The sequence below is a fragment of the Euprymna scolopes genome, chromosome 26 (assembly GCF_053919585.1).
Source record: "Euprymna scolopes isolate OS-2025 chromosome 26, ASM5391958v1, whole genome shotgun sequence".
NCBI lineage: Eukaryota > Metazoa > Mollusca > Cephalopoda > Sepiida > Sepiolidae > Euprymna > Euprymna scolopes.
In genome coordinates this window covers 109,470,514-109,490,289 of record NC_136507.1, presented here as the reverse complement: position 1 = coordinate 109,490,289, position 19,776 = coordinate 109,470,514, and the positions used below count along the sequence as shown (strand labels likewise).

At 38.0% G+C, this 19,776-nt stretch overlaps 1 protein-coding gene across 1 annotated transcript in view; it reads left to right on the top strand.

The window, feature by feature from the left end:
• The window catches only part of LOC145248363 (general transcription factor 3C polypeptide 5-like), a 356,244-nt gene extending 342,790 nt beyond the window's left edge, over positions 1–13,454 (top strand). Inside the window, exons 8-9 of the mRNA XM_080110286.1 lie at positions 5,722–5,848; positions 13,206–13,454. Of these exons, the coding sequence (XP_079966412.1) occupies positions 5,722–5,848; positions 13,206–13,333 (255 nt within the window). The 3' untranslated portion in view covers positions 13,334–13,454. The remainder of the gene's footprint in view (positions 1–5,721; positions 5,849–13,205) is intronic.
• The last annotated feature ends 6,322 nt before the right edge of the window (positions 13,455–19,776 follow it).

The window sequence follows — 19,776 nt, the reverse complement described above, 5'->3', positions numbered from 1 at the left end:
TTTTTCGATTGGTTCAATTTTTACGATATTTTCAGGGTCAATGTGAAATTTTATGCTCTTTCCAATAAACCAAATATAATATTTTAGACAAACGTTTTTTTCTCAAATTCACACCCCCATTTTGAAATGTTTATTAAAATTTTAATAATTAATTTGGTACGTGTAGTTTAGTCAAGACATTAAAAAATGAAAATATCGAAAAAAGTTTAAATTGTATGTATCCATTATGGAACAAAGTTCTCCGGAAAAAAATTTCAATTAATTTCATCAAATAGTTTTTTTTATTTATTTTTTTTTTACAGCGGAAAAAACACGTTTTTATCAGAGCACGTTGAAGGCAGCCATCTTGGATTTAAAAAAAAATTTGCTTGAATTTTAGAAATGCCAAAGGGAGATAACGCCAGTTAAAGCGCTGACACCCCTCCCCATCTTTAATACTAGCTTTTCTTCCTAAAAATAGAACATTTTGCTCGGTATCATAACAAATTGTTTTTTCGCTGTAAAAAAAAACAAAAAAAAAATAGTTGATAAAATTAAGTGAAATTTTTTTCCGGAGAACTTCGTTCCATAACGGATACATACAATTTAAACTTTTTTCAATATTTTCATTTTTTAATGTCTTGACTAAACTGTATAAGTACCATTAATTTATGTGCCAAAGTTTTATATATCATAAATTGAAGATAAAAGATCAATAAAGAAAATATTCTAATTTAAAACAAAAAAAGAATAGTTTTTTTTTTTTTTAAATTACCTCTAAAGTCCAAAGTGTAAAACTTTTTAAAAAAAAAAACATGTTGATTTTTTTTTTAATGAAAGTTCATGTTATGCTTACATCGTCAAGTAAATACCAGATACTAACAGCAATTTTTTCTATTTCATTGAATGTTTTCTTTTTTTAGATATTTAAAAAAAAAATTTAGTTGATGAAGAAGTATTAAAATATATCAATCAAAAACTCATTTTATTTAAAAGAATTTTTTTTAAATCGATGAAGCGGATTTTTTGTTCTAGTGAAAAACTTATAAGTGAATGTGCGTTTCTTTTTTAATCACGGAGGGAGGATGAAAAATACTAATTTTGGTTAACACACGCAATAAAAAAAGAGACATAATTTATGCCCTTGGATGAAACCATACTTCATAAATTTAATTTTAGCAGCAGCAGCTATTTAACGCTTTGTGCAAAATACGTTACAAAAATGCGATTTTCTAGGACCCTCGCTTTAAAAAATCTTTTTATTTAAAACATACATGGAATTTAAAATATAAATATGGATAAATTCTTAACAATGAAGAATGGAACTACTCATTTAATAGTATTTTTTTTAGGTACATGATTTTTCGGCATTTATATATATACATATATTTATAAGCAAGTCAAGATATGTTAATTTTCTTTTTATTTTTTTTATAGAAAACCGCTTTAAAGAAACAAATATTGCATAATTTGCTATTAAACCTGTTATTTTTAAAAAATTTGGTCTTTGCTCCTTTAATTGAAAAAAAAAAATTAGGGTTTGAATTATATTTTCAAGTGGTTATAAGCTTAAAAAATACTAAGTTGAATTATTAAGGTTCTAATCATTTTTAATGGCCACTTTCTGATACACCTATAGAACCTCTCCCAAACATACTGGCAATAATTTGGTTTTATCCTTCCCTTCAGTGTTTCCAATAAGGGGGATTGATTTACTAGGATTTGTATTAGAAGCTGGGCACTTATTAAAATTAATTAATTGTTGAATTTTTTGCATTTTGGTTAAATTTGTTAGGTTGCTAGCGCTAAAATCCCACACAAAAAATTGAACAAAAGACAAAATTAAAAAGAATGGCACTCATGCAGAATTTAACCCCCCCTCACCAGATTGCAATTAGTTTAGGGTTCAACCGGTAATCACCAGATTCAGCCGAGCATTGTTCAACTGTTGAAACACTAAATCAACATTTTATTTATTTTTTTGCATAATTAATTAATGATGGGAGTATTTTTTCTGTTTATTTTCTTAACATCTATTGACAAAAAAAATTTTACATTCTCTTAAAAAAAAATCTAACTTTTCTCTACTTTCACCTAACTATTTACAGTGTTCATATAAAGCATTGATTTTTTTTCTTTTTATAATAAAAATTCTGTTTTCAAAAAGAAATGTTTACTGCCAACTTTCTTTTAAAAAAAAATCCAATTTTTCCTGAAAAAAAAACAAAAAAACTTTTACCTAACAATTTATGGTAAAAAATTCACCTTTTCTTGGGGAAAAAAAACAACTTCTATTCATAAAAAAATGCAAAAATAATAAAATAAATAAACAATACAAAATGCAATTTTTTATGAGGAATGTGTTCCATTTTAACAAACTGAGCCACAGCAACGCATGGCCGGGTACAGCTAATATATAATAATTTGGCAATATATAATAATTTTGCAATATATAATAAATTTGTAATATATAATAATTTTGCAATATATAATAAATAACAAGGTTAGATGAAAAACAGAGAAAAAATATCTATGTGTATGTATAAATATATAAACCAAATAGAATTAGAGTATTGTTACCACATTTGGGCTGAGGCATCTACGACTAGTCTCTCACTCTTAGATTGAGTCAAAAAAAAAAAAAAGAAGTTGTCAATCTAATCGATCCCACTATATCAACTAAGCTCCAGCCCTTGTCTCATCACTGCAATGTTGCATTACTGTGCCTGTTTTACAAATATTTTAATAGAATGTGTTCTGATGAACTCGTTGCACTTGTACCCCTTCGACATGCATATCCTCGACAAACCCGTTTAGCAATAAGATCTCACTCCTTCACTATTGAGGTCCCTAAATGCCAGAAAGCTGTCTACTTTAATAGTTCCTTCCCTCAAACAGCTAGACTTTGAAATTCCCTTCCTGCTACCTGCTTCCTTGGCTGTACTGATATGCAAATTTGTTAATTTTTCCTAGACATGGCCGCAAATAGTAGCCACTTACACCCAATTGACGATATGCTTTGTGTATGAGTGTAAAAAAAAAAAGAGAGAATAAATAACTATAAAGAAAATAAACAAATAAAAACGTAATAAAATAAATTCAATTATTAAAATAAAATAATATATGCGGTGTTTCCTACAAAGTGCATTGATATAGCCTTCAAACACATTTTGAATTGTTTGAAAAAAAAAAAAAAAGATCCAATAATTGATAATTTCTTTTTCTATCATTTTTTCTGAATTTATTTTCTTCCATTTTAAAATGTTCTACAATATTGATCTTCTTAGTCTTATCTGAGAACTTATTCTTTCTAATTTGAGAAGAAATTTTTTTAAACTAATGTTCACTCCTAACAAGACATATCCCCACTTGGACATAAGGGGCTACTAATTGGGATCATGCATAGGAAAGATTAACAAGATGTTGGTTTACATTACATTTAAATTTCTGCATATCAGTACAGTCAGAGAAGTAGGTAGCTGGAAGGGAATTCCAAAGTCTAGCTGTTCGAGAGAAGAAACTATTAGAATAGAAAGCTTTCTGGCATTTAAGGGCCTCAACAGTGAAGGGGTGTGATTTTGTTGCTAAGCGGGTTTGTCAGGGATATGTACGTCGAGGGGGGCACAAGTACAATGGGTTGATCAGAGCACATTCCATTAAAATATTTGTAAAACAGGTACAAAGGTGCAACATTGCGGCGATGGGACGGGGGTTGGAGCTTAGTTAACAAAGTGAGACACTATTAGCAAACATATTCAATGGGTTAACATATATAGTTTTTGAAATCTGCCTTGACAATAAGGTTCAAGGTTGAGGAGTAACATATCTTTAAATGTCCACCATAGTTAAAGATGTCAGTATTTATAAAGTTTCAATTAAATTACCTTTCTCTGTAATAAAGTAGTTTATCTTAAACATTGTAAAAATCAAAGGTGAAGATAGTAGTCCGAATAATCCAAATAATACAAACATCATCTATTAATATGGTTAAGACATTAACACTTTATGACCTGGTTGAACTAATTCGTTTAGTCATAAATACATGAATGTAACGGCATATAGTAGAAATTGATTCAAACACGCCTTGTAAGTATTAGTTCAATATTTTTTATTGAAATTACTTTTTTCCAGTTTGAAAACAATCATAATATCATTACCCTTTGAACAAACTAAAATTAACAAAATATATTATTTAAATCATCTACATAATAATTCAGGTCATAAAATTAACAATAAATATTGTTTTAATCATTTACATAATAATTCAGGTCATAAAATTAACAATAAATATTGTTTTAATCATTTACATCATAATTCAGATCATAAAATTAACAATAAATATAGTTTTAATCATTTACATCATAATTCAGGTCAGAAAATTAACAATAAATATAGTTTTAATCATTTACATCATAATTCAGGTCATAAAATTAACAATAAATAGTTTTAATCATCTACATAATAATTCAGGTCATAAAATTAACAATAAATAGTTTTAATCATCTACATAATAATTCAGGTCATAAAATTAACAATAAATATAGTTTTAATCATCTACATCATAATTCAGGTCATAAAATTAACAATAAATATTGTTTTAATCATCTACATTATAATCAGGACATAAAATTAACAATAAGTATTGTTTTAATCATAATTCAGGTCATAAAATTAACAATAAATATAGTTTTAATCATCTACATAATAATTCAGGTCATAAAATTAACAATAAATATAGTTTTAATCATCTACATCATAATTCAGGTCATAAAATTAACAATAAATATTATTTTAATCATCTACATCATAATTCAGGACATAAAATTAACAATAAGTATTGTTTTAATCATAATTCAGGTCATAAAATTTACAATAAATATTGTTTTAATAATCTACATCATAATTCAGGTCATAAAGCTAAAATAACAGGCTTCTGCATTAAATAACCTGAAAAGGGAGGGGACACTGGGAAAATGGTGGGATCCTTCTACCGCTCCAGAAGATATCTCACTACTGATGCAATTTTCTATCTGTATAAAAGCCAAGTACATTCAAGGATGGAGTACTGCTGCCACATCTGGGCAGGAGCTGCTAAAAACAGCCTATCCTGCCTTGACAGAGTACAAAATAGACTTTGTGGTTTGGTGGGGGGATGCCCTTTTCTCTTCCCTGCAACCTCTCTCCCATAGAAGAGACGTTGCGAGCCTGTCTTTGTTTTATCGTTATTTCCATAGCAAGTGCTCGTCTGAGCTCCAATCTCTCGTCCCCCCCCCCTCGCCAATCTTTCACGAGAAACACCCGTCTGGCTGAAACTACTGTCAATAATTTTCCCCACTCTTTATCTGTGCCTAAATCCAAACGTAGATTCCATGAGCAGAGCTTCTTTCTTAGAAGTGAACTATTGTGGAACTCTCTTCCGTTCGCCTGTTTCCCACCTGACTACAACTTGGATGTCTTCAAATCCAACATAAACAAATTCCTGACAAACTGCCCCCTTAAGTAAGACACTCCATCAAATCTCCAATACTAATGATTACTACAATACTATCTCATGTATTACTGTACATGCAATAACCCTTATCCCTGAGTGGCCTCTGGGCCTTGATAAGTGGTGACCCCCCAATGTAAAAAAAAAAAAAGGGGGTTGGTATGTTGTAAAACTAAGAAACCAATACAACGCATATTTCAGCCATTTTGAAACTATTTACTTAAAAAATTCATATTTTTTTCTTTCTTCTCCAGGAGGTGGTATGTGATGAAAAAGATGGCTGGTGTATAAAGGATATGAATGATAAATGCCGGGAGATTATGTATCATAAACTGAGTCACTTTACGCCAATAAAGGATATCTTAGTCAAGAGGAAAAAATGTAAGTTTTCAATTTGAAGGACTTTATATTTCTACTTGCAAAAAATGTTACAGGTGTTGAGGCTTAATTATACGATGTTTCAAAAAGTGACATGAATATTCTTAAATGTTTAAAGGACAATATCATGAAGTACAAGCAAAACATGACATTTAGACAAAAAAACGAAAGAAACCTAATTAAAATAGCAGTCCTCAATGAAAAAGTAGTTATTTCTTTACATGAATGCGTGTGTGTATATATATATATATATATATATATATATATATATATATATTTTTTAATGTTGGGATGATTAATCGGGAATCGGAAAAATCGGAAGATTTGGGGGTATTGGAATTGGTATCAGAATCAGAAAAATTGATGCCTATTTCCCGATGTCAAACAATACTTTTAATTGTCTTTTTTTATTTATTTTGTTTAAACCACAATCTTCCATTGCTGGTAATAATGATAAAATAATAAATATTCATTGATTTTAAAATACCAGTAAAGCTAAAATTGATAGATCATCCTCCACAAGTGTATTTTGACATTTAGGAAAATATCTGCATATTTAACATATTTTTACGAAAATTGGGGGAGATAACAATCTTATAGCTAAAGAATTAGAGATTTATAAAGAATCGGAATTGGTAATTGTATCGGAATCGGGAAAACATTGGAATCGTTCTATCACTAATATATATATATACACATCCTACTCGTTGTTATGATGTTATGGTTTAGATCTCGTTTTGACTTGGGGACGCCGTCATACTGTCTGCCACGTGTCACCGTGACGACCACCACTCAAGTTTCATGATTCCTGACCGCTTTGGGGAGAAACTGACTACGTAGGGATTCACGCTACGATCGCTACCAGGCTATGCATGCTTCCATGGACGCAACTGTCGGTACCGGCACCCACCTCGTGCCCAGGCATATATCGCAACAGACGACAAGGATATGCCACCGGAAGATACTCTCCCCACTACCATGGCCGAGGATTTTCAATACGGACCAGGCGAGATGTGATGGCTCACCCCGTGGTCCAACAGACTCACCATCACATATTTAACTTTCATCAACACTCGGCGCAGAAGTCACCTTTCGTCAACACACATTTCATGATCGAGGGAGCTACGTTCTCGGACATATCTATGTTGGACTCAGGCTGCTCCACTTGCATTATGCCAGTGTCTCGAATACCTGAAGAGGTCAGACGTCGAATAACGCCATCCAACGTGCATGTGAGAGGCATAAACGGCAGCATCCATATCCTTGGCGAACTTAATTGTGGCATCGCCATCGGCAACCACGATTCACCCAGGTTCGACGGGATCAACATGCTGATAACATCCGCTATATCTCCAATCCTGATCGGCCAAAGCATCCTTGGTCACAGCACACTAGACTCCTACACAATCGACCACCAAAAATCAACGATCGAATTCAGACGCACGCTCGCGTCCACTCCGATAACTCACACGGCAGCAATACTACCAGCTCTTACACAGAAGATACCAGCTGATGATACCACATTTGGAGCCCACACCATCGATCATTCCACTAGACTCACACAGCCCAGCCCCAAGACACTAAATGAAAAACTACACTGGCTACAGAGTAATGTGGGTGTGGCATTGCCCAACCATCCAAACCGCGACGAACTGGAGGCCACAGCAGACTTAATCATCCGCTTCGCCGACATCATGGGTACCGAAAAGGGAGAAAAGGGTACCTTCATCAGACCAGTTCGAATACCAACCAATGGCCAATCCCGCTGTCAGAAGCAACACCCAATCGCCCAGGCTCTCGAGGCTGACGTCGATGCTGAAATCATGCACATGGCCGCCAGAGAGATCATCGAACCATGCAAGGACCCCAAGGGTTTTAATAGCCCTGTATTTGCCGTTCGCAAGAAGAACGGGGCAATCCGGGTAGTTGCCAACTTCAAAGCAACACTCAACAAGGTCCTAGTCGATCTCGACCCCTACCCCATACCTACGATTGACCACCTGTTCCACAGAATCGGCGAAGGAAATAAATATTTTGCATCCCTTGATCTTCGCAGTGGCTATTGGCAGATCGCTATCGACGAGCGTGATCGACACAAAACTGCATTCACATGGAAGGGCAAATGCTACCAATACACACGACTCGCCTTTGGTCTCACATCTGCCGGACAAATCTTCTCCCGCTGCATAGCTGAAGCCTTGGCCACTGTTACATCTCGCACCAACATATCCTCGTACATTGACGACAACCTAGTCCACGCCAAAACATTTAAAGGATACATACTGGCACTGGAGCAACTATTCACCGCCCTACGTAAATTTGGACTAAAATTGAATCCGGATAAATGTACCTTCCTCGCGAACGAAGCAAAATTCCTCGGTCGCATCGTAAATAGCAAGGGTTTCAAGGCCGACCCCGAATACGTCCGCGCCATCATGGAAATGAAGCCTCCAACAACAAAAAAGGAACTGCAAGGCCTCATAGGTCGTTTAGTGTGGATACGGCAATTCCTGGAGACACGGGTACAGGAACAAATCAGGTCGGACACATTTTCCAGCATCATGACCCCCATCCATGAACTGAATAGGGCTGGCAAACCATTTGCATGGACTGAGCAGGCGGACAAGGCCTTTAATAAGATAAAGAAACGACTGTCCTCGCCTCCTGTCATTTCATTCCCTGATTTTGATCAACTCTTCACGCTCACCACTGATGCGAGTGACACCGCATGTGGGGCCATCCTAATGCAAGAAGATGACAGGGGAAAGAAGAAGATCATAGCAGTCGCTTCACACATATTTAACACCACGGAACAAAACTGGTCCACAACTGAACGCGAGGCATACGCAATAAAGTGGGCCATAGCAAAATTCGACTACTTCCTACACAGCCGCCCCTTCGTCATCTTCACCGACCACAGATCACTAACCTATCTGGATCAGCGGGTATTCAACAATGCCAAAATCCGCAGATGGCAGGAAGAGATCGCATGCTATAAATTCGTCCTGGAATTTGTGGAGGGCGAATCCAATGTCTGGGCCGACATGCTCAGCAGAAGTCATGGCCAAAGAAAAAATAACACACCAGCTGACGCCAACCCTGCAGGCAAAACATTCAGAATCCAGGGTTCGGACCTACGTATTTACATCCCATCCTGGTGTATGGACGAAATTGATGGATCAATGCTCATCCCCGAAGCACACACACCTCAGAACACCCGCCACCACAAGAATATTGTGGATGCGTTCTTTGCCTATCACTCTTCATCGACCATCCCCACAAAATACAATTGTGACCATATCAATATCGCTGCTGAGCAATGCACAGACAACACACTGTCGAGAATCATCAAAACCCTCCAGACGAATAACTCCAGCAAAAACTGTAACATCGACCCCGATGACCATCGGGCCCCCATACTCAACAAATACATCCACCAGTTCTACCTGGAGCCCGGCACATCTGTCTTGATGATTAGGGACAACAATCATTCCCCAAAACTGGTCGTACCATACAAACTCCGTCCCAAGTACCTGCATCAGGCCCATGACTGCATCAATCATTCAGGTATCGCCCGCATGCGCGAACATCTATCCGGCTACTGGTGGGAATGCAAGGACCATGACATCAGGACGTATGTCAACTCCTGCGAAACATGTGCCAAGCGGAAGGGTAACTATGGCAAACGTAAGGTCTGGCCCACCGGGCACTGCAAACGTGGAGAAAGACCGTTCAAAATCATCTACATTGATTTCGTCACGATGCCAATTTCAAAGGGGAAACGCTACATCCTAACCATGCTGGACAGTTTCAGTAGACACCTTACGGCTGTGCCGTGTTCCAGAGATCGTGCGATCGATGCTGCCCGTGGAATTTACAGTTTCTTCCTTCGACACCGGGAAATACCACGCATTGTTTCATCCGATCGCGGAACCCACTTCACGGGGGAGGTATACAGGATCTTTTGCCAACTCACATCAATCACGCAGGAATTACATTGTGCCTGGCGACCACAAAGCTCAGGTAACATTGAACGACAGCATCGCACGATGAAAAACGCCATATACATGCTGTGCGAAGATAGAGACTGTGAGTGGACCGACATCCTCGAATCCGTCATCTCATCAATGAATGCTACCATCAACAGTGCCACTGGAGCGTCACCACACTATATAATCACTGGTCGGCAGCCCAACATTGGTTTGCCAAGATTACCCGACAACAGTATCACAAACCCCAGCCCCACGGCTTACGGCATGCAGGTCAATGCCCTGTTAAGACAAGTTCATCGACACGTCGCGCTGGCCAACAATGAAGCTGACCACGCCCAAGACCCAAATTTAGACAAGGACATGAATAAGGAACCAATACAAGTCGGTGACAAGGTACTAATCCACCGGCCTCAATCAGCTATTGCTCACGCATCTCACCTACCCTGGATCGGTACCTTCGAAGTGGCCAAGACCAACAGCATGGTGATCCAGATAAAAAATGATGATGGCCAGAGTGAATGGGTTCACCGGGCACATGTCCGCCGATTAATACCACGTCCAAAACATTTGTCCCCCAATCTACCTCCTCTACCCTACCCAACTCGTCAATCTACCGAAGAGACAACGCTTCCACCCAAGGCAGGGGCACACAGAGCGTTGCAGGACCCCATATACGTAGAAACCCCTCGACTACCGTCCGGATACAGATCGGACCTGATTCGGAATCGGTCAACACGAGGCCAGCTTCCTAAACGGTTTAAGGATTTCATCATGGGTTGATTCCATTCACACATGCAACTATGACCGCACTGGACAATTCAAGCCAAAATGAGATCTGGGGGAGCTGTTATGATGTTATGGTTTAGATCTCGTTTTGACTTGGGGACGCCGTCATACTGTCTGCCACGTGTCACCGTGACGACCACCACTCAAGTTTCATGATTCCTGACCGCTTTGGGGAGAAACTGACTACGTAGGGATTCACGCTACGATCGCTACCATGGCACCAAAGTCGAGGCACATGATCATGGTTACCTCCACAAAATTACGGGCAAAACGCTTAGATGCCTTACACACCGTAGCGAAAACAACAACCCAAAAGAAACACAGTTTTCTCGACATGGAGGCAATTTCTTCATCACTAACCGTTTGTCTACAACTACGTCCGCGTGCTTGCTATATTTAGCGAAGCCAAGGAAAAGACAGCAGAAGGACCACCAGCCTCGCCATCACCACAACGCTACGGCTGTCGCGACCAATGCTACTACTACTACAACGAAGGCTTCGTCGCGCCTTCTAACAACAACAACTATCGCTATTGACACACGATTATAACCAGCACTGCTGCTACTACCATTACCAACGAAGGCTTCGTCGCGCCTTCTATCAACAACAACTATCGCTACTGACACACGATTATAACCAGCACTGCTGCTACTACCATTACCAACGAAGGCTTCGTCGCGCCTTCTAACAACAACTATCGCTATTGACACACGATTATAACCAGCACTGCTGCTACTACCATTACCAACGAAGGCTACGTCGCGCCTTCTATCAACAACAACTATCGCTATTGACACACGATTATAACCAGCACTGCTGCTACTACCATTACCAACGAAGGCTACGTCGCGCCTTCTATCAACAACAACTATCGCTATTGACACACGATTATAACCAGCACTGCTGCTACTACCATTACCAACGAAGGCTTCGTCGCGCCTTCTAACAACAACAACTATCGCTATTGACACACGATTATAACCAGACCAGCACTGCTGCTACTACTATTACAAACGAAGGTTTCGTCGTGCCTTATAACCACAATAACAACAACTAACAACAATCTGCCATCTTCACCCCAAGGACAGCTCGTTATTATTCTGTGTTATTTATTAGAAAATAAATTGTGTAGTTCGTTCAAATCTTAATCCTGTGTTGTCTATTCTTTTTGCTTGTCACCATACGCTTCGTAACATAACATCGTGAGACATTGGCTTGGGTTCTCAGTAGTTGGATGACTACACCCCTTGCTTGAGTTAAAGTAGGTACATTCCATAGTTGGATTTCGCCACAATTTGCTTAGTCTGTGTTCGCTACTAGACTTGTGGTGTGGTTGGCAGGGTGCTCGCCTCGTATGCAAGAGATTCAGATTTTGAATCCAGAGGTCGGATGTGTTCAACTGATGTTTTTTGTTTTTTTGTTGCAGACCATCTACCAGTTGGCCAGTTTTGTACAAATCTCAAGAGCGATAGGAGCCTTCTATTATGTCTGAAAGTGACACAATGTTCAATGAGCAAGATCGGAGATGCGCCACTGTACAACTCATGTTCTCTATTGATCCCACAAATCCAAAGAGACTCGGGCTTGGCTTCGGAAGGAGTACTAAGACTTTGTACCCTTCTCTCATTGCTCCTCTCCTCCCCCAATCTGAACTAATTTGTTTGGTCATGCGTCGAGAACATCACCAACATGACCTCCCACCAAAGGCAGCCTGATCACCAAGTATTCGCTGAGCTCCCACCAGCACTTGAGGAAAAGGCATGGTCCCAGTTCCGGACTCGTATCAAGTTAGTGATTGAGGCTAAAGGCGACTACATTGAATAGATGTCAGCTCTAATACATAATCAATTTACCTGAATTGATTTTTTCAATAAAAGTTTAAAAGTAAAGCTGTAGTGATGTTTCTTTAGAGTGACAAATTTATCGTTCCGCCATATATAGAAGGACCCTGTACTGCAAAAACCTTTTTTGAATTTAATCCTTTATCACCTGAATCATGATGTAGATGATAAAAAATATTGTTAATTTTAGTTAGTTTAAAGGGTAATGATACTATGATTTTAAAACTTTTTCACTATAACGATCTTTCATTATGAAGTTTAAAAGTTAAACTAGCACTGAGAATTTTTGCTTTTCATAAACTTACCTTGATTATTATCAATAGTGCTTGAAAAAAGTGTATTTATGACAACAAACGAAATTCTCCACTCTCTGATACAGATGGCAGCATACTAAATGTAAACAATGAACAGTTGCAATCTGGAGATATCTGACATCTGTTCAGATACTGAACTAATATGTACAAGGCGTGTTTGAATCAATTTGCACTTTATTTATATCATTATATTCATTTATATACAACTGAGTGAATGATCAGGTCATAAAGGGTTGGAAGAAGCTGCTTCAACAAAGAGTGAATTTTTTTCTCTTTTTTTTTTTTAAATATATTTTTCTCGTCTTTCGTCTTTCCCATTTGTATCCTTTTTTCGGCTTCTATTCCTACTTTTTCTCTTTTCTTTATTTTCTGTGTTTTTTTCTGCTTGTCATCTCCCATTTGAAAGTTTTTTTGTTTTTTTTTATAGGTATGAAGAACAAATCGTTTGTTTATGATGACTCCAGCCATGTCTCTTCTGATGAGGAAAGCGAGTCTGATCAAACCGAAGAAGAATCTTTCAATGAAATGGAGACTGAAATGCTGGACTGCGTTTGAAGCAATCGAAAGACAAAATGGAAATCATAATTTTTGATCATCAAACCATTTTCCAATTTCATTTTTAAATTCACCTTTTTTATTCCTTGTATAAAAATGAGAATAAAAATAAGTTTACTCACTTGTGACTTTCTTTTGTTTTTGGGTAGAAGCCGTTCATAAATTCACAAGTACTAGATTTCACAGGCGTCGCACATTTTGGGTCTTATGGTAGTTCTCTCTGAAAACTGAAAAGCTTAATTTCGCTATAAAGGCTAAGACTTTGAATGATTTACGGTAGGAGTCAGATGACTTTTGTTTTATGGAAGAATGAAGGTATTGAGTTTGTTAAAAAGGTACTTTGTTGCTACCACTAGAACACAGAGTGGAGCAGGTACTAGTATGCCAAAGTTTATTTAGGGACAAAATAAGAGTAAAAATAATTATGCTCTTGCTGAGGTTTGAACTGACAAATACGAAAGCAAAGTTTTCAATCTCTCTCTCTCTCTCTCTCTCATATATATATGTATATATATATTTTTTTTTTCTTTCATGCACATCTTAGGTTACATTTAGGTTAGAATGATGTTGTAGTTTCAGGTCAATACTTCAATTCTAGTGAATTCCAATGCAGTGACAAAGAGATACAAAGGACTGAAAGCATGTCGGGGGTGGAGACAGTCGAACAGATAAACTGATAAACTGGGCCAAACAGATAGTCACAAACAGACTGGGTAGATATGTAACTACATAAAATATGAAGACATAACATATGAAATATATAATATATAATAATATAACATATAAAATATATAATAATATAATATATAATGATATAACATATGAAATATATAATATATAATAATATAACATGAAATATATAATAATATGAAATATATAATGATATAACATATGAAATATATAATGATATAACATATGAAATATATAATAATATAACATATGAAATATATAATAATATAACATATGAAATATATAATAATATAACAGATGAAATATATAATATATAATAATATAACATATGAAATATATAATAATATAACATATGAAATATATAATAATATGAAATATATAATGATATAACATATGAAATATATAATAATATAACAGATGAAATATATAATAATATAACATATGAAATATATAATATATAACATATGAAATATATAATAATATAACATGAAATATATGATAACATAACATATGAAATATATAATAACATAACATATGAAATATATAATATATAATAACATAACATGAAATATATAATATATAATAACATAACATATGAAATATATAATAACATAACATATGAAATATATGATATATAATAATATAACTGTGGTTTGAGTTGTCCCCCTATGCAAATTGGCTGTTTGGAGAAATGGAAAACTAGATGGCTCTGGTTGATAGTCAATTTGCATAAGTGGAGAAATGGGCAGCATATAAACGGTACTTTTTTTAAAGCAGGGGGAAGAGTGCAGAGTGTGAAACGACGGTTGGAAGAAGTGACGGTGAATTCTTTTTGTGACGGTGAATTATTTTTGGACGTTGAAGAGCTCAACCTTTTGGAAGGAACAGCTGTGTCTTATACATATTTTTTTTAATTTCTTTTTTTTTTCTTCTACTTCACTACAAGCTATTTCGGCAGAAACTATGGAAGCAAAGAGGATCAGCAGTGAAATGCTTAAGACGTTCTCTGGAGAGGGAGATGTTATAACCTGGCTGACCAAGGTTAAACTTGTCGCTAAGTCGCGGGACATCGCGGATGTAGCCAGCTTGATACCGCTGTATCTTGATGGTGATGCTCTGGCCCTATATCTGGAGATGCGGGAGGAGGATCGACTGTCTGTTGACGCCATTGAGGAAAAATTGAGGGAAGCATTTACCGAAGGACCGTTTGTGGCATATGGCAAACTAAGCCGTATGGTGTGGACCGGAGAGCCTGTCGATGTTTACGCCAACAATATCAGGAGGTTGACGGGACTAGCAGGATTCAATGGAGGAAGCCGTCGACAGATGGTTAAGATGGCCTTTATCAATGGCTTCCCGGACCATATTTCTATAGCTCTGCAGCAACTGCCCGGTGTAAATACTATGGAGGTGGCGGAGTTGATTACACAGGTTAGGGTGCTGGCCAGGAAAAAAGAGAGTGAGCAGGGAATCGTAGCTGTCACTTAACGAAGCAAACTGCAGCAAGAAATTGTGAAGGACGAAAAGCAGAGAGGACTGTGGCAGAGACCCAGGTTCTCTGGCAGATGCTACCAATGCCAAGGCCCCCATATGGTGCGGGAGTGCAGGGAGCCAAAACCAGAAGTCACGTGTTACCGCTGTGGGGAAGTCGGCCACATCAGCAGATTCTGTCCCCAGAAACGAACAGGGGAAGCCACTGCGCCGGTGGCTACCCCACTTATTCGATGAATGAAGGCGCTTCAGGGTATGTCACCACAAGTAGAGGTGACCCTAAATGGACGAAGTGCAAAAGCCCTTGTCGACACGGGTTGTACATCAACAATTGTCACCAAAGACATGGTTGACACATGCAATGGAACCAGCAGCATTACGGCAGTTGACGGCAGAGAGGTGAAGTGCAATGACACAAGTATCGTTCGGTTGATGGTACGTGGGATGTCACTAACAATCCAGGCGATTGTTATTAACAAAATTGTCACGGGTGTCGATGTGGTGCTAGGGATGGACGCAATTGCTCGACTAGGGGGCGTTATGGTATATAGGAACCCCGTGAGATTTGGAGGACATCAAGGGCCTGCAGGTGTGCAATTCGAAAAAGGTGTCACAGGAACGGCCGGGTCAGACAAAAGTTGCACGATAGAGGACCAAGATTTCTCTGCACACTTTGATGGTGAGAAATGGACGGTCAAGTGGGCATGGAAGGGAGAACCTCCCATACTGAACAACAGAGTAGAATGCTACGAACATACGTTGCGAGGAGGCACAAGAGTTGAATTCGAGAAGGAGGTAGACCGATTGATCTCAGAGGGGATTTTAAGACCATGGACGGAGAAGGTGGAAGGTGTGCTGCTGTTAATGGCGGTTGTTCAGCCCACAAAACAAAAAGTTCGGCCAGTACTGGACTTCAGGGAGCTGAACGTACACGTTGCATGTCACACGGGAGGCGATGTGATGGACGTGTGCGGAGAGACCATGCGAGAGTGGAGGCAGATTCAGAAGGCTGCGACGATTGTGGATTTAAAATCTGCATACCTACAGATCCACATTTCACAGAAATTCTGGAAATACCAGCTGGTCAGGTACAAGGGCCGAATGTACTGCCTGACTAGGTTGGGTTTTGGCCTGAATTCTGCACCAAAAATCATGGCAGCGATCCTCAAAACGGTGCTAAGCAAGGAGGACGCAGTCAGAATAGCCACCAGTTCCTACATTGATGATATTTTGGTGGATGAGACGGTAACAACTGCGGAGGACGTAGTAAAACACCTCAACAGTTTTGGGCTAATTGCAAAACGCCCGGAATCATTGGAGGGAGGAGCTGTGTTAGGGCTCCAACTAAGAAAGGACCAGAAAGGACGGTTAGTGTTCTGGAGGGGAAATGAGATCCCGGAGGTGTCGGAAAAATTGAGCAGGCGAGAACTCTTCTCAATATGCGAAAGACTGGTGGGCCATTACCCTATTGCAGGATGGCTACGGACTGCATGTAGTTATATCAAAAGGCTAGCTAGTGGAGCGAAGTGGGAGGATGGAGTTGATAAAGAGACTGTGGACATTATGAGAGAGATTATTGAAGAGGTGAAGAGGGAGGATCCAGTGAGAGGTGTTTGGCATGTACCCAACAGTGCAGAAGGTGTTGTGTGGTGTGATGCAAGCTGTATAGCAGTGGGGGTCACCTTGGAGATAGGTGGTGTTACTGCAGAAGATGCTGTTTGGTTGCGGAAGAAGGACGACGTGGCTCACATAAATGTGGCGGAACTGGATGCGGTTATGAAGGGCATCAACTTAGCCTTGAAATGGGGGCTACAGAATGTTGAGCTGAGGACCGACTCAGCCACTGTGTTCTCTTGGATCCAGTCCGAAGTTACAGGAGAAAGGAGGGTGAAGACGAAAGGCGCTGCCGAGATGCTAGTAAAGCGTCGATTGATGATGTTAAGGGAGTTGATTAGGGAATTTGATCTTCAACTTAAGGTCACTATCGTTCCTTCAGCGAAGAACAGAGCAGATGTGATGACGAGGGTGCGGAAGACCTGGCTAAAGGCGCCGAATGAGGTGGCTGTTGCAATATGTTGTCTGAATGAAGACACTCTGAAGGATTTGCATGACATGCACCATTTTGGAGTGGATAGAACCTTGTTCTTGGCCAGGAAGGTGGATCCCAGAATCACAAAGGAGGCCGTTAGGACAGTGGTTGAGAGATGCAGCCGGTGTCAATCAATCGACCCTGCGCCGAGTAGACACAAAGCTGGTGAGGTTCAGGTGGCAGAGAACTGGAGCAGGTTGGTGATAGACGTAACGCACTATAGACAGAGGCCGTATCTGTCAATGGTCGACTGTGGACCAGGAAGAGTAGCCATTTGGAGGGAGATCAAGGCGGAAAATGCAGGTGAAATTGCAAAGGTCTTGGAAGAGGTGTTTTTTGAAAGCGGTCCAGTGACGGAAGTGCTAATGGACAATGGAACTGCCTTTCGCTCAGCTGCCATGAAGAATGTGTTGGATAAGTGGGGAGTGCGGCGCTATTTCAGGGCTGCATATAGACCAGGCGGAAATGGAATTGTGGAGCAGCATCACAGAACCATTAAAGCTATAGCTGAAAGGGGCCAGATTTCGCCGCCAGAAGCTGTCTTCTGGTATAATATGGCTCCAAAGTCAGGGCAAAAAGTGGAGGCAGTGCCACAGAGGGCAGTCTTCAAGTACGAGTGGTGGCATCCCCGAACAGCACAGGTACCCGCGGAGGAAGGCGAGAAGCGAGCGACTGTGCGAGTGGGAGAGGAAGTGTGGATCAAACCAAGACCGTCTTAAAAGACAAGATGGCCGGTGGGCAAAAATAATTTAATCTGCTGACGTCATCACGGATAGTCCCTTTACCGGTGTCAAGCATTGCTTGACTCAAGCAACCAACTGTTGTCACCGGTAGATATCGTAACGTATTGTAATATTTCTTTTTTTATTAAAATGCCTTCACGGTGCATCGTTCCGAATTGCAGAGGAAATTATCGTAAAGGACCGAAAGTTACAGTATTTTCATTTCCGAAAAATAAAGAATTATCTTGTCTATGGATTAATGCAGTAAAAAGAAAAGATTTTACACCATCTCCATTCAGCAAAATAAGTTTTAACGTGCTCCCCCCCCCCTGTATTTAACACGATGTAACTATAATTTAATTCAAGATTATCATCCTAAGTTTTTTACCATTCAAAAGAAGCTTCAAATAAATTGCTAATATTAAAAAAAAATTTTTTACAGCATACAAAACTAAGGAAAATGCGAGACATAACACGTTCTTTTGAAGAGACGATTTTTTTAAGCTGTTGACACACGTTTTAAAATTCTAGCAAAAATTAATTTTCCTGAAATTTTTCAATATTTAAAAATAAATTATGCCGGCTGATAAAATTTTACAACTTTTTTTAAAGCTAGAAAGATAAAATTTAAAAAATACTTATTTATATATATATATATATATATATATATAATATGAAACTAAACTAAAAAAAAAAAACGCGCGTTCACTCGTGGTGTTACAATTTATATTATTAACGTATTTTAACAAACTGAAAATATGGATATAAAAAAATGATTTTGCATGTTATTTTTGTTATGTGGTGAAATAATCTTAAATAAGAAACATGATTTTTTTCTTTAGGTTAATTATTTTTTTACTGAGCAATACTTCATGAATTTATTAATGTTTTAAAAAAATGGTTAAATATGAAGAATAACTCCACCTTTGAGAATTCCTTTAAAATTACCACTTTTATAAGTTTTCGGGTGCGCTGAAAACGAAAATAACATTTAAAATTAAGGCAAACGAGTATTTCTAATATATTTTTAAAAAGAAAAAAACTACTTGTTTCCTGGAATTTTAAAGGATTTTCCGAGGGTAAATAGTGGCCACAAAGTGGATGGTCAGTTTACGTTAAATTATTATAGAAAAGTGATCCCCCACTTTTTTAACTAACATTTCTTGGAAACTACTCGTTTGCCTTAATTTTAAATGTTATTTTCGTTTACAGCGACCTCAAAAATCTATAAAATTAGGAATTATAAAGGAATTTTCCAAGGTGAAGTAATTCTTCATATTTACCAAAAACTGTTTATGACTATTTTAGTCAACAACAACAAAAAAAAGTTCATTAATAATTATTTTTCTATCTTATCGTTTTTTTGTCATGTAATTTTGGGTTTGTATTACTGTACACATAGATTCGAAAAAGTTGTCAAAAAACAAATATATAACAAATAAATGTTATCA